This window comes from Dendrobates tinctorius, unplaced genomic scaffold (assembly GCF_039654945.1).
Source record: "Dendrobates tinctorius isolate UK_male_01 unplaced genomic scaffold, ASM3965494v1 ptg000158l, whole genome shotgun sequence".
NCBI classification, from domain to species: Eukaryota; Metazoa; Chordata; class Amphibia; order Anura; family Dendrobatidae; genus Dendrobates; species Dendrobates tinctorius.
In genome coordinates this window covers 37,003,346-37,020,133 of record NW_027361825.1, presented here as the reverse complement: position 1 = coordinate 37,020,133, position 16,788 = coordinate 37,003,346, and the positions used below count along the sequence as shown (strand labels likewise).

The 16,788-nt window shown below is 44.9% G+C and overlaps 1 protein-coding gene across 1 annotated transcript in view; it reads right to left on the bottom strand.

The window, feature by feature from the left end:
- The window catches only part of LOC141052110 (protein phosphatase 1 regulatory subunit 14A-like), a 51,628-nt gene that overhangs the window by 8,429 nt on the left and 26,411 nt on the right, over positions 1-16,788 (bottom strand). Inside the window, exon 3 of the mRNA XM_073549332.1 lies at positions 4,915-4,947. Coding sequence (XP_073405433.1) covers positions 4,915-4,947 — 33 coding nt within the window. The remainder of the gene's footprint in view (positions 1-4,914; positions 4,948-16,788) is intronic.

Below are 16,788 nucleotides of genomic sequence, written 5' to 3'. Positions count from 1 at the left end.
ATCATTTATAGGGGACACTCTGCTGCCATTGTTTATGGTGCCACATGCCTGATACCATTTATATGGGACACTCTGCTGCCATTGTTTATAGGGGCACATGTCCAATGTCATTTATAGGGGACACTCTGCTGCCATTGTTTATGATGGCACATGCCTATATCATTTATAGGGGACACTCTGCTGCCATTGTTTTTGGGGGCACATGTCGGGTATCATTTATAGAGGACACTGTGCTGACATTGTTTATGGAAGCACATGCCTATATCATTTATAATGGGACACTCTGCTGCCATTGTTCCATGGAGCACATGCCTGACATCAATTATAGGGGACTGTTGTGAGCTCATTTTCGGGTTTGCATCTGGCTTCTGGTGAGGGTTATGGAGCTGGCTGTGCTGACAGAGGAGTAGTGAGTTCTCTATATGGACTCCCTCTGTTGGTGAAGGGAGGTAATGAAGCTGATCTAAATGGCAGAGACCGGCCACCTGAGGAAGAGGACTGCGATTAGACATCAGGAGTTTCTGATTGGATTTAAGGCAGCCGACTCCCTAGTTTCTTGCTGGTGATTTTTCCTGACTGTGGCTTCTGGTTTCCAGTTTGGTTCCTGCCTTCACAAAGCTGAGTTTTCTCTGCTATTGTTCATATGAGTTTTGTCTGGTTTACTTAGTTTTTGTGTTCAGCCAGCCCTGGCTGGGACTGGGCTGAATCCCCATTTTGTCTCTGATCAGTTGATCTCTTTTGCTCTGTCTTCAGAATATACCTGAGTGCTGATATAGTGTTTTGAAGTCTAGCGACTTCAGGGCCTTTTTCTATCAGACGTGTTGGACATTTTTTTTGGCAGGGTTTTTTGCGTGATTGCAGACAGCAGCTTTTCTTTCCTGTCCTTTCTAGTTAGTGAGGGCCCCATCGTTTGCTCAGCCTATCTTTCTATCTGTGTCTGTGTTTTCATCTTGTTTCACCGACAATACATGTTGGGGGCTGGCTATTGCTTTGGGGTCTGCTATGGGGCAGTTTAGATTTTCCCTTTCTTTCTTTAGGCTTATTTAGTTCTCCGGCCATGACGAGGCATCTAGGACCACCGTAGGCACGCTCCACGGCTACTGCTAGTTGTTGTGGATAGGATCAGGGGTCTGCAATCCGCTAGTTACCAACCTCTCCGGTTTTCTGGGCTTAGCTTGCTTTTTGTTTTTTCCTCCTCGGTGACTCATTCATAACAGGGGACACTCTGCTGCCATTGTTTATGGGGGCATGTTCCTGATATCATTTATAGGGGACACTCTGCTGCCATTGTTTATAGGGGCACATGTCTGATATATTTTATAGGGGACACTGTGCTGACATTGTTTATGGTGGCACACGCCTGATATCATTTATATGGGACACTCTGCTGCCATTGTTTATGGTTTAACATGCCTGATACCATTTATATGGGAAACTCTGCTGCCATTGTTTATGGGGGCACATGTCCGATGTCATTTATAGGGGACACTCTGCTGCCATTATTTATGGGGGCACATGTCCGATATCATTTAGAGGGGACACTCTGCTGCCATTGTTTATGATGGCACATGCCTGATACCATTTATAGGGGACAATCTGCTACAATTGTTTATGGGAGCACATGTCTGATATCATTTATGGGGGACACTCTGCTGCCATTGTTTTTGGGGGCACATGTCTGGTGTCATTTATAGGGGACACTGTGTAAGGTTTATGGAAGCACATGCCCATATCATTTATAGGGGACACTCTGCTGCCATTGTTTTTGGGGGCACATGTCCGGTATCATTTAGAGAGAACACTGTGCTGACATTGTTTATGGAAGCACATGCCTATATCATTTATAATGAGACACTCTGCTGCCATTGTTCAAGGGAGCACATGCCTGACATCAATTATAGGGGATACTCTGCTGCCATTGTTTATGGGGGCACGTGCCTGATATCATTTATAGGGGACACTCTGCTGCCATTGTCTATGGGGGCACATGCCTGACATCATTTATAGGGGACACTCTGCTACCATTGTTTATGAGGGCACCTTTCTGACACTATAGTCAACACTCTGATGACATTGTTAATGGGGGCACACTGCTGATACCATTTATAGGGGACTATCTGCGGACGCTGTTAATTACACTTGCCAAATCCTCCAGAGCATCTGAGAATCTCTCCGGAAAATGGGAGAGCTCCTGAAATCCTGGAAAAAGTAGAAAATTCTTGTCTGTCACCAAAATCTACATCAGGGGTTCCAGAAGGTTTCTTTGATTTGTGATGCTAGGACACTTCTTACTAACATGGAGCCCCAGAACCCAATCGCCCAAGCTGGAAATGGGGAAGAAAGTAAAAGAGTGCATGTTTTGGGCAAACATTTTTAGCAATGCTATACTGATAACTCCTCTAGGGAAGATCTTGGCAAAGGACATTTTAATAAAGGTGCTCTTGGGTTAGAGACATAGAGGTTGATCTCGACCTATGGTGTCACAAAGATCTTTTTGCCATATAAAAAGACACCAGTACCATCAGGCCGCAACCCTGCCTAGGAGCCACTATGATATTATCAGATCTCTTCTGCTTGTGAAGGGACATTCTAACAAGAACATTTTACTAGGAAATCTCTGATATTGCACTTTTCTAACAGGAATAGATGTGATTTCCTTTGGTGACCCAAATTCTGCTGACGGGGTCGGGTTGTGATGTCCTGCTCCTACGTGCACACCCTTAACAGGAAAAAGGTTTATGCTTGGGGTTCAGGGAGTCAATTTATTAATGGCAGGCGGAGGAAACTGCCTAGACATATTACACAACGCAGACGCATTTCACGGGCAAACGTTAAACCATTACTGTGGAATCTGATGAGCTGGTAATCCGTGCTTCACCTCGCACAGAACAAGGCATGCATTGTTCATTGCCCACATGTAAACACGCACTCTACATTTCTCATAACCTACAGCTCCATGTTTAAGAAGAATGGTCAACACCCGATGACACTCAAGATCAATGTGTTATGTAAGGCTACAAAATAGCTGATGGCAAGAATATTCCCATTACCCATATGTGGACAGATTCAAACCTAAATTCTGCCAGCATTTATGCACCGTACATAACTGAGAACAAAGGATCAGACATATTGAAAACCAATATGCCTGATCCCTTTTTTTTTTCTTATATCTCTGACACTGGGAGAGAGGCCAGGACAACTACATACACAATGGATGGTGGATCAGTCCTATAAAAATTAGCAGTCGGTCTGACATTTTATCTTATAAATATTTCCATCTTGATGTGCGTGGCTGTCTTGAAGAAACACTAAACCTAATAATAAATTAATAAAGTTAAGAAGAAATCTAGTTTATTGTTAGTCTGCAAGATTTTCTGCATTCCCGTTGATTGATTCTATATTCAAGTGTGGAATTATCAAAGTTCCGGGCTTAGTTATAGGGGTAAAATGTGACTCTATTTTATTACAATGTGCTAACTACCTGCCTGTTGTGGGCGGCAACGATCTGCTGGTCACTGACTGCTCCTGCTGGCGAGTCAGAGGTTTCCGCAGACATCATATCGACAGGGCAGCGGCTTCTTTTTCACTTTGCTCTGCTAATGGGGTGTGACTGCCAATGTCATGCTGATTGACACCTAGCTCCCCATTGCCTAACTGCGGGAGTCGGCTGTCACTCAGCATGACGTAAGCAGTCATGCCTCGTCGACAGAGCAGTCTGGAAGAAGAAGGGCTGCTCTGCTGTCGTGAAGCAGCTGAATCTATGGCAGTATTTGTTCTACTGCAGACAACACAGAGGGGAGAGGCTCCTACTCCAGCCAGTCGTCTTATAGGAAGACTGAGGAGGAGAATTGATTTCTCTTAGATTTTTGCTTTCTACCTGAATTTTGAATACCTTTTCTCTGTTTTAGAGAAATGGAATTATTATGGAATTGGATTGAAGCAAACTAAAGAAGAAGGACCCCGTTGACTATAATGGGGACCACTTGGTTTATATTTGTTTTACAGAACAGAAAGTTGATAGACTTTTTCTCAGCTAGAAGATGTAAAATCTCACTATTGCTAGTCTAAGCTGCGCTAAATCCATCCCACCTATCACCATTGGCAAAGGTAAGGTATGTTGATGCAGCCGCATTAAAGGCTCCTATGTGCATGATATTCAAGTCCCCCTTTCTGAGCTGGGCTTTTCATCTATACAGCTTTCCTTGGATGGGGGTCTGTTGGGCCCCTGTCCTGCTCTGCCCTTACTCATACTGAGGTCGGCTGACACAAGGTAAGGTTTTAATACTAGAGACAAGATAGGATCGTCCTGACTGGGTACACCTTGTCTTGGTGGGATGGCTTTTACGCTTTTTGATCAAAATAGTGTTAACTAAGTACCCTATGTTATTTATATATCCTATTACTATTTATTTATTATAGGGTATAGGCTCATTCGGGTTTTTTTTCTTGGGTTTTGTCTGTGAAATGGCCACAGTGTGAACGTGCTCTTACATGTTGCACTTATACCAACTAATGGTGCGGCTCATTTCTTTGGTTTTACTGTAGTTTCTTGTATTTTTTCAAACAGTGGCATGGCTCCCCTCTCTGAGCTAGGCATTTCCTTTATATGACTCCCCAGGAACACCTGGTTGAACAGCTGGGTATATGCACATTTTGTAGTTTTATATTAAAGTTGGCCTAAACCACCAATTTTGGTGATATCGACCAGCCATCTAATATATATATATAGATGCTTTGTGATGATTTAGCCAGGCAGATAATCAAGAACCAGCGTTCCTACAATTACCTGTCCCTCATTATCAGCTGGTCTAAATGGGATTTTCAAAAATAAAGCAATCAATATAAATTACAGAATATATACGGACAAAACACAACAATTCACTAAAACACAATGTAGCCTTATACTATACATACCTCTGTGTTGTTAGTACAAGAACCGAGGATGACCTGGAAACAAGCATAAAATCACATAAATCTGTTAGTTACTGTGTGATTTTTCAAAAAATTCTACAAATATATGAACACATGATGGAATAATCAACTAGATATAAAAATAAAGATATAAAAATAAATAAAACCCTCAAAGCAGAACATGCTAATTATATAATGTGATTTCTAGAAGGAATTTTGAAACTTGTGAAGACAGAAGTCCCAGTCGAGCCCTGTGTATATGCCGATCTTCCTGGAGACTCTTACCCCCCCTCCGACTTATCAGCTGTATGTGGGAAAGCATTTACTCTGGACCACTTCAAAGATGGGACCCTTTCCCTGGAAGTCCCAGCACTGACATTCACAGATTACATTTATTAGTGAAAAGTTAATCTACATCTCCCAGATGTTTGAAGTGGTCGGCGAGTTCTGTACTGAAAACCCCATTAGTCAGAGATAATATACACAAAGTAAATACTGAACTGTTGGAGTCTACGGAAAGGAAAAATCTGGATAACAAACAGAAGAAAAACAAGGACAAATATTTCCCTATCACCAAATGACTGTATAGTGCAACTTATGGGAAGGGATAGATTTGGGGGGAAGATAAACTGAATAATTGTCCCAAAAAAACAGAACCATTGTATCACCTTGGGAAAGGATCTTGTAAGGAATTATTTCCCTGCAAAAAATACTTGCTACTCATTCCCTTGCCAGCAGCCCACTATGATTAAAGGCGAGGACCATTAAGTAGGAGTTGTGAAATAGATATAAGCGTTATGTCATGGGAATAAACCAGACAACAGTGGTGGCTGGTTTCACGCATTTCTGCACTGGAGTTTTGTCTGTGTGCAAATCCTCATCCTCTCCTATTTGGTTTCTCCTTCCTTAACCTCCTTTGTGTCCCACTTTGTTGTTTGGTGTGTGCATTTTGTATGGTTGGTATTTTCATTTCTCACTGTCCATCTTCCCTCATTTGTCTAGTTAGTGTGTTCCTATACACTTCAGCTTCCCACTAACCTGGGTCGGGGAGGTGACAGATTGAGGTTAATATATGAGCATAGCAAGTCAAGAGGACCTGGTGTCTCGTCGTTCAGGAGTAATCCGGGGGACAGGGAAAGATTAGGGTTCCCTAGTAGACTAGGAGACTATACCAGACTACAGTGGCAAGTAATGAGCTTGCACAAAGTGGCTAATCATTACCCACTTCTACACCATCAGAGCAGCACAATGGCCGGATCCAGCAAGCCAGTTTCAGATCAGCACTTGCAAACTCTGTAGATAAGAGCTTACAAGCAAGAGCTCCTTATCTAGGAGAGTCTTTGATACTGCCGATGCCATACCCTAGGCAGTAAACTATAACTCTAAAAACCCCTCTGCTCTTTAAAGCAGGGATGATTTTGAAGAGGTAAATTGCACTATAAAATTTTACCCATTCTTGATCATTAAAAACACACCATTATGACTCGCTCACTCTTTTGTATAAATCGGATCCGGGTGCAATCTGATAAAAAAATAAATAAATCGGATTGCACCCGGACCAATGTTATTCAATGAGGCTGTGCAGATCTATGTACTTTTTCTCAGCTGTATTTGACATGCTGTGATTTTATTACAAAATCAGACAGTGCGAGAAAAAATTGCATGCCATATTGACCGTCAGTCTAGCATCCAATTTTTACAGATACATTACAATTCTGTAGCATAGAAAACCGTAAATGGTCCTGTAAATGATTAATAGCTGCTGGTTAAAAAAGCGGATTGTACACGGATGACAAATGAGAAAAAATTGTCCCACTCTACTAGATGAGAATGGGTCCGATTTTGTAAACACAAATGTGAGGGAACCCTTAAGGGGATGTTCACTTAGAGTTTATTTTTAATGGAGTTTGGAGAAGATTTAGCAAAATACACATCAAAAACTACTTTAAAAACTCTCGGAATAAATAAGCTCCATATTGATAAATGAGAAAATACACTACCGTGCACATGAAGCTATTTTTTCTATGTGGCTTTTTTTTTCAGTGTGCAAAAGAAAGCAGCATGTCAATTCTTGAGGCATTTATTATATAGGCACCATGGCTGTGAGGACATTGTATGGCACTGGATGGCGGAGAAATTGGAGTATAATATTGCAATGTTACGTGGTATTATTATGTTTTCCAGGTCATAAAGGATGGATCGTTTTATGGCACTCTGCATGACATTTTAGAAAACCCTGCCATCACTCGATTAAAACATCAAGTTTTATTCATTATTGATTAACAGCATATACATAATGGCAACGACGCCTAATCTGTCGGCTCTTACTCATTTTGCACAATGTGATTTATTGCCAATTGACGTGTTATAATTGAAAATGGCCGGGACAAGAGTAAGATATTTCTTTGGCTCGATACACCGGAGCACCATTACTATTATATGTATGGTTTTAATCACTAATAAATAAAACCTGAAGCTTTAATGGAGCCATTCACATCCACCATTCCACAATGTATTTTGCAGTCCTGCGGGGGAAAGAAGCTTTTATTCATGCTTCCTAGTGATACAATGACATCAAAGGTCACTCCTGGAGCCGACTGTAAGCTGGGAGCTGGCTCCGCTTCTTCCTCTATAAATTGATTGCAACTTAGGGCCCTGTCACACATAGCGACTCACCAGCGATCCCGACAACTATATGAACTTGTTAGGATCGCTGGTGTGTCGCTACATGATCGCTGGTGAGCTGCCAAACAGGCAGATTTCACCAGCGATCAGGACAGCGACACGCGGGTAACAAGCGACACACGTCGCTTAGCTACCCGCAGTGTACTTAAGATACCAGCGCGCTGGTGCAGGGAGATGGTAACCAAGGTAAACATCGGGTTTCTAAGCGCCGCCTTGGTTACCAGCTCCCTGCACCAGCGCGCTGGTATCTAACCTACACAATGGGTTTCTAAGCACCGCGCGGCACTTAGAAATCTGATGTTTACCTTGGTTATCAGCTCCAGCTCGCTGATCGATGGTCTTCCACTGCCACACGATGCGTGCTGGCCAGCGGGAGACCAACGATCAAAAAAAAGTCCAGGCCATTCGAGCACAAATAGTGATACCCGGCAGGGGGGCCGGTCGATGATAAGTGTCACACACAGCGATTTCGCTGGTGAGATCGCTGTTGCGTCACAAAACTTGTGACTCAGCAGCAGTCTCGCTAGCAAGATCGCTGTGTGTGATGGGGGCTTTATACATCATGTCCCATACAGATAGTACTATTAAGAAACTGTGTAATTAACTTATTAAGTAATTTGAGCTTTGATGGCATAAAGATTAGAGTACATTTGGTGTAATCACTCATACAGCAAAAAGAAACCGTGTGGACCCCATTCGGTGCTTACAGACTTAACTCAGCCCGCAATCTACCTTTTCTTTTCAAGTTACGCTACTATGAGCTGCATTGTCAGTACTTAATTACAATTGTGCTCAATAGTCTATTAGCACAGATACTTGTTGGTTACATTCTATTGGCACAGAAACTTTGTGGTTGCTGTCTATTGGCATATACAGTTGTGCTCAAAAGTTTACATATTCCGGCAGAATTTTTGCTTTCTTGGCCTTTTTTCAGAGAATATGAATGATAATACCAAAATTTTTTCTCCATTCATGGTTAGTGGTTGGGTGAAGCCATTTATTGTCAAACTAATGTGTTTTCGCTTTTTAAATTATAATGACAATTCAAAACATCCAAATGACCCTGATCAAAAGTTCACATACCCTGGTGATTTTGGCCTGATAACATGCACAGAAGTTGACACAAATGGGTTTGACTGGCTACTAAAGGTAACATCCTCACCTGTGACCTGTTTGCTTGTAATCAGTGTGTGTACATAAAAGATGAGTGAGTTTCTGGGATCCAGACAGACTCTTGCATCTTTCATCCAGCCACTGACGTTTCTGGATTGTGAGTCATGGGGAAAGCAAAAGAATTGTCAATGGATCGAAGGGAAAAGGTAGATGAACTGTATCAAACAGGAAAGGGATACAAAAAGATATCCAAGGAATTGATAATGCCAGTCAGCAGCATTCAAACTGTGATTAACAAATGGAAAATTATGGGCTCTGTAAAAACAAAACCACGGTCAGGTAGACAAACAAAAATGTTGTCCACACTTGCCAGGAAAATTGTTCGGGATGCAAAGAAAAACAAATAACATCAGCTAAAATACTGGACTCTCTGAAAACTAGCTGTGTGGCTGTTTCAAGATGCACAATAAGGAGGCACTTGAAGAAAAATGGGCTGCATGGTCGAGTCGCCAGAAGAAAGCCATTACAGCGCAAATGTCACAAAGTATCTCACCTACAATAGGCAAAATAGCACAGAGACAAGCCTCAAAACTTCTGGAACAAGGTAATTTGGAGTGATAAGACCAAAATTGAACTTTTTGGCCACAACCATAAATGTTAAATTTGGAGAGAGGTCAACAAGGCCTATGATGAAAGGAACATCATTCCTACTGTAAAGCACAGAGGTGGATCGCTGATGTTTTGGTGAAGTGTGAGCTACAAAGGCACAGGAAACTTGGTCAAAGTTGAAGAAAAGATGAATGCAGCATGTTATCAGCAAATACTGGAGGCAAATTTGCAATCAGCCTGGAAGCTGCATATGGGACGCACTTGGACTTTCCAACATAACAACAGTCCAAAACAAAAGGCCAAGTCTACCTGTCATTGGCTACAGCAGAACAAAGTGAAGGTTCTGGAGTGGCCATCTCAGTCTCCTGACCTCAATATCATTGAGCCACTGTGGGGCAATCTCAAGTTCGCAGTTCATGCTAGACAGCCCAGGAATTTACAGGAATTGGAGGCTTTTTGCCAAGAAGAGTGGGCAGCTTTACAATCTGAGAAAATAAAGAACCTCATCAACAACTACCACAAAAGACTTCAAGCTGTCATTAATGTTAGAGGGGGCAATACACGGTATTAGGAAATGGGGTTTGGGAACTTTTGATCAGGGTCGTATGGATGTTTTGGGTTGTCATTATAACTTAAAAAGAGAAAACACTGTAGTTTGACAATAAATGGCTTTACCCAACCACTAACCATGAGTGGAGAAAAAGTTTTGGTGTTATCATTCATATTCTCTGAAAAAAGGCCAAGAAAGCAAAAATTCTGCTGGAATATGTAAACTTTTGAACACAACTGTATATGCCAGAAGACAGCAACCACAAAGTTTGCGTGCCAATAGACTGTAACCAACAAGTATCTGTGCTAATAGATTGTAACCACTAAACATCTGTGCTAATAGACTGTAACCTCTAAGCATCTGTGCTAATAGACTGTAACCAGCAAGTATTTGGGCTAATAGACTGTACTCATCAAGTATCTGTGCTAAAAGACTGTAACCAACAAGTATATGTGCTAATAGACTGTAACCACTAAGCAACTGTGTTAATAGATTTTAACCACAAATTATCTGTGCAATTAGATTGTAAATAACAAGTATCTGCGCTAACAGACTGTAACCAACAAGTATCTATACAAATCGACTGTAACCACTAGATACCTGTGCAAATAGACTGTAACCACTAAGTATCTTTGCTAGTTATTATTATTAATATTTATTTATATAGCGCCATTGATTCCATGGTGCTGTACATGAGAAGGGGTTACATACAAATTACAGATATCACATACAGTAAACAAACTAACAATGACAGACCGATATAGAGGGGAGAGAGGACCCTGCCTTTTCGGGCTTACATTCTACAGGGTAGACTATAACCAACAAGTATCTGTGTAAACAGAGTGTAACCAACAAGTACCTGTGCTAATAAACTGTAACCACAATTATCTGTTCTAATATATTGTCACTACCAAGCATCTGTGGCAATAGACAACATCCACAAAGCTTCTGTGCTAATACAGTGGGGCAAAAAAGTATTTAGTCAGTCAGCAATAGTGCAAGTTCCACCACTTAAAAAGATGAGAGGCGTCTGTAATTTACATCATAGGTAGACTTCAACTATGGGAGACAAACTGAGAAAAAAAAATCCAGAAAATCACATTGTCTGTTTTTTTTCATTTTATTTGCATATTATGGTGGAAAATAAGTATTTGGTCAGAAACAAGCAATCAAGATTTCTGGCTCTCACAGACCTGTAACTTCTTCTTTAAGAGTCTCCTCTTTCCTCCACTCATTACCTGTAGTAATGGCACCTGTTTAAACTTGTTATCAGTATAAAAAGACACCTGTGCACACCCTCAAACAGTCTGACTCCAAACTCCACTATGGTGAAGACCAAAGAGCTGTCAAAGGACACCAGAAACAAAATTGTAGCCCTGCACCAGGCTGGGAAGACTGAATCTGCAATAGCCAACCAGCTTGGAGTGAAGAAATCAACTGTGGGAGCAATAATTAGAAAATGGAAGACATACAAGACCACTGATAATCTCCCTCGATCTGGTGCTCCACGCAAAATCCCACCCCGTGGGGTCAGAATGATCACAAGAACGGTGAGCAAAAATCCCAGAACCACGCGGGGGGACCTAGTGAATGAACTGCAGAGAGCTGGGACCAATGTAACAAGGCCTACCATAAGTAACACACTACGCCACCATGGACTCAGATCCTGCAGTGCCAGACGTGTCCCACTGCTTAAGCCTGTACATGTCTGGGCCCGTCTGAAGTTTGCTAGAGAGCATTTGGATGATCCAGAGGAGTTTTGGGAGAATGTCCTATGGTCTGATGAAACCAAACTGGAACTGTTTGGTAGAAACACAAATTGTCGTGTTTGGAGGAAAAAGAATACTGAGTTGCATCCATCAAACACCATACCTACTGTAAAGCATGGTGGTGGAAACATCATGCTTTGGGGCTGTTTCTCTGCAAAGGGGCCAGGACGACTGATCCGGGTACATGAAAGAATGAATGGGGCCATGTATCATGAGATTTTGAGTGCAAACCTCCTTCCATCAGCAAGGGCATTGAAGATGAAACGTGGCTGGGTCTTTCAACATGACAATGATCCAAAGCACACCGCCAGGGCAACGAAGGAGTGGCTTCGTAAGAAGCATTTCAAGGTCCTGGAGTGGCCTAGCCAGTCTCCAGATCTCAACCCTATAGAAAACCTTTGGAGGGAGTTGAAAGTCCGTGTTGCCAAGCGAAAAGCCAAAAACATCACTGCTCTAGAGGAGATCTGCATGGAGGAATGGGCCAACATACCAACAACAGTGTGTGGCAACCTTGTGAAGACTTACAGAAAACGTTTGACCTCTGTCATTGCCAACAAAGGATATATCACAAAGTATTGAGATGAAATTTTGTTTCTGACCAAATACTTATTTTCCACCATAATATGCAAATAAAATGCAAAAAAAAACACACAATGTGATTTTCTGGATTTTTTTTTCTCAGTTTGTCTCCCATAGTTGAGGTCTACCTATGATGTAAATTACAGACGCCTCTCATCTTTTTAAGTGGTGGAACTTGCACTATTGCTGACTGACTAAATACTTTTTTGCCCCACTGTATACTGACACCAACAAGTATCTGCTCTAATATACTGTAACCAACAAGTATCTGTGCTAACAGACTTTTACAAGCAAGCATCTCATCCTATAGACTGTAACTAACAAGCATCTGTTCCTATACATTTTAACCAACAAGCATCTGTGCCAATGTATTGTAACCACAAACAGGGCCGTATTTAGAGTTTATGCTGTCCTAGGCACTTTTAGTGCTGCCTCCCCCATTGGTGAGTATGACTAATGCAGACAGTTTGGCAAAAATCACTGATGTGAAAGTAGCCTTTCTCCCTAGTGCAGCCATCTCCCCAGTGCAGCCGTTTCCCCAGTGCAGCCATCTCCCCAGTGCAGCCATCTCCCTAGTGCACCCATCTCCCCAGTGCACCCATCTCCTCAGTGCACCCATCTCCCCAGTGCACCCGTCTCCCCAGTGCACCCGTCTCCCCAGAGCACCCGTCTCCCCAGAGTACCCGTCTCCCCAGTGCACCCATTTCCCCAGTGCAGCCATCTCCCCAGTGCACCCATCTCCCCAGTGTAGCCATCTCCCCAGTGCAGCCATCACCCTAGTACAGCCATCTCCCTAGTGCAGCCATCTCCTCAGTGCACCCATCTCCCTAGTGCAGCCATCTCCTCAGTGCACTTGTGGCGCCCCTGAGGCTCAGTCGCCACAGAGGTACTGCACCTTCTCCTAAGGTGTAGTGCCCCACCAACCAGGTAAGGTGGGAACTCCTTTCCACACTCCAACACTCGCACCCCACACAACAGGGTAGTTCTGCACAACCACATTGCGGCTCAGTGCTTAGAGAGTAGCAGAGCACCTTTGGTGGTTCCCTGCTTGGAACACTGGATGTGCTGGGAGGGGGGTGGAGTTAGGACACATAAAAAGAGTGGGAAAGTGTAGGATGACAGGTCAGTCTGACGGGAGGTCAGCGAGAAAGGAAACCACTCGGGAGGAGTGGGGATCCCTGGAAGAAGGGATGGAGGAAGGAGTGCTGCAGCTGCCTCAGTGATCTGAGCCGGCTGGCACGGGAAAGGAAAAGATGAGAGAGACGTAGAACTGCAACCTAAGCTTCCATAAGAAAGAGAAAGACTAGTACGGAACGAAGGAGTAGGAGAACAGAGAGGACGTGGGTTGGAAGAGGAACCCTGCCTATAGGTTCTCAGCGCAAGGCCGGGGCCTGGTCCCCGAGGTTGCATGGACACTTATGGTTCTGCAGCAGACACCGGTGGAGTAGTTGGCTGTAAATGCACTACTCCCATCTAAGACTTGGGGCACAACAGCAACTGATTAGAGAGCCGGGGCTCAGGAGAAGGGAGTCCCCGAAGCAGGCTACAGCTGTCTGCCGTACAAGTAGAATTCTTGGGAACATCTGTAAAGAGGAACTCCAGGGTACCACGGTACTGGAGATCTTCACACCTTAAGGCGCAATAGAGGAGTCGTTCAGGAAAGGTACATGTTGGCGGAGTGTTGGAGAGGAGCTTTTCATCTTGCCTGGAGGTTGGCTGAGTCTCAGACCCGGAGGACACGGCCCGGAGGCAGGCACCATTGTGTACCACAGACTGTGAGTAAAGCTTTGGAACTACAAGCCCCGGTGTCCTCCATTCATTCTTGCGCCAACCCGCTCAGCTCTGCTACATCTGGGTATCATCCTTTACACTGCCTGCGCCTCTCCACAACCCTTACAACTACACTGCCCTGGGACATCAGCCCTGCCTGTGGAGGGCTATACCATCACTGCTGCACTACACCATCTGTCCCAGCGGAGTTGTCTGCAGCGTCGGCTTAACACCTCCCTTGCCGAACACCACAGGTGGCGTCACGAACCATTCCACTTGAACTATTACATTACAAACTTCCACTGATTATTGGGCGCCCAGGGCCACGGACCGGGTCACCCCTGCTGTGACACATCCCCCCTGACACCGGCCCGGTACCGAGTACCCCACGGCCCTGGGAGGGTGACCCACACTCATCTCCCTAGTGCAGCCATCTCCCTAGTGCAGCCATCTCCCTAGTGCAGCCATCTCCCTAGTGCACCCATCTCCCTAGTGCAGCCATCTCCCTAGTGCAGCCATCTCCCCAGTGCAGCCATCTCCCCAGTGCAGCCATTTCCCTAGTGCAGCCATCGCCCTAGTGCAGCCATCTCCCTAGTGCAGCCATCTCCTCAGTGCACCCATCTGCCCAGTGCAGCCATCTCCTCAGGGCACCCATCTCCCAGTGCACCCATCTCCCTACTGCAGCTATCTCCTCAGTGCACCCATCTCCCTACTGTAGCCATCTCCTCGGTGCACCCATGTCTCCAGTGCAGCCATCTCCTCAGTGCAGCCATCTCCCCAGTGTAGCCATCTCTCCAGTGCAGCCATCTCCCTAGTGCAGCCATCTCCTCAGTGCAGCCATCTCCCCAGTGCAGTCATCTCCCTAGTGCAACCATCTCCCTAGTGCAACCATCTCCTCAGTGCACCCATCTCCCTAGTGCAACCATCTCCCTAGTGCAGCCATCTCCTCAGTGCAGCCATCTCCCTAGTGCAACCATCTCCCTAGTGCAGCCATCTCCTCAGTGCACCCATCTCCCTAGTGCAGCCATCTTCTCAGTGCACCCCCTCCCTCCCCGCTGGGCTCATACTCATCTCCCCCCCAGGGTCATACTCATCTCCCCACTCCCTGCCCTCTGGGCTCATACTCATCTCCCATCCCCCCCCGCGCAAACTCATCTTCACCCCCGGGCTCATACTTATCCCCCCCGGCTCATACTCATCCCCCCCGCTCATACTCATCTCACCCCTCCCCTCGGGCTCATACTCATCTCCCCCCTCCCCTCGGGCTCATACTCATCTCCCCCCTCCCTCCCCTCTGGGCTCATACTCATCTCCCCCCCTCATACTCATCTCCCCCCAGCTCATACTCACCTCCTCCCCCCAGGCTCATACTCGTCTCCCCCTCCCTGTATGCATAGCTGGGCTCACCTTGCGCTTCCTGCATGTATCACGTTTACCGCTCCAGGCGCTGGAATTCTTCCTGTGTGTGTGAGCGGTCACATGACACCACTCATTAAGGTCATGAATATGGACGCCACACCTATGGGAGAGGAGTGGCGTCCATATTCATTACTGTAATGAGCAGTATCACGTGACCGCTCACACACACACAGGAAGAATGCCGGCGCCGGAGACCATCGGAGCTGCAGGCACGCTGGAGCCGAGGAGGCGAGTATGATGTCTTCAAGAGGGGAGGGGAGGAGAGGGGAGGAGAGGAGAGAGGAGCGGAGGGGAGGATCTGACCCGGACTTCTATTATAATAATAATAATAAATTTTATTTTTATAGCGCCGACATATTCCGCAGCACTTTACATTTCAGAGGGGATTTGTACGGACAATAGACATTACAGCATAACAATAATCACATACAGTAGATTATAACAAATACCAAGAGGAATGAGGGCCCTGCTCGCAAGCTTACAGTCTACGATGAAAGAGGTAGACACGAAAGGTGGGTGGTAACAGTTGCCCTGATTGAAAGGACCAGCCATAATGTTAAGTGTGTAACAGTACAAACACAGAGGGCTAATGGATGCATAAAGCATGTGGGAACATGATGCGGGAAATCTGGTTATGGTAAAACTTTTGGCTGTGCCACACAGGGATAGATTAGGTTAATGTGTTGAGGCGATAGGCCAGTCTGAATAAATGCGTTTTCAGGGCACGCTTAAAATTGTGGGGATTGGGGACTAATCGTATTGACCTGGGAAGTGCATTCCAAAGAATTGGCGCGGCACGTGTAAAGTCTTGGAGACGGGAGTGGGAGGTTCTGACTATTGAGGATGCTAACCTCAGGTCATCAGCAGAACGGAGGGCGCGGGTAAGGTGGTATACTGAAACAAGGGAGGAGATGTAAGGTGGTGCTGAGCTATGGAGGGCTTTGTGGGTGAGGGTAATAAGTTTATACTGAATTCTGGAGTGGATGGGTAGCCAGTGTAATGACTGGCACAAGGTAGAGGCATCGGTGTAACGATTGGTGAGGAATATGATCCTGGCTGCAGCATTCAAGACAGATTGGAGAGGGGAGAGTTTGGTAAGAGGGAGACCGATTAGAAGAGAGTTACAATAGTCGAGACGAGAATGAATAAGAGAAACAGTAAGAGTTTTTGCAGAGTCAAAAGTAAGAAAAGGTCGAATTCTAGAAATGTTTTTGAGGTGCAGATGACAAGAGTGAGCCAGTGATCGAATGTGGGGGGCAAAGGAAAGCCCGGAATCAAGTATGACCCCAAGACAGCGGGCCTGTTGCTGGGGAGTAATAGTGGAACCACACACAGAAATGGCAATGTCGGGTATAGGTACATTAGTAGAGGGAGGAAACACCA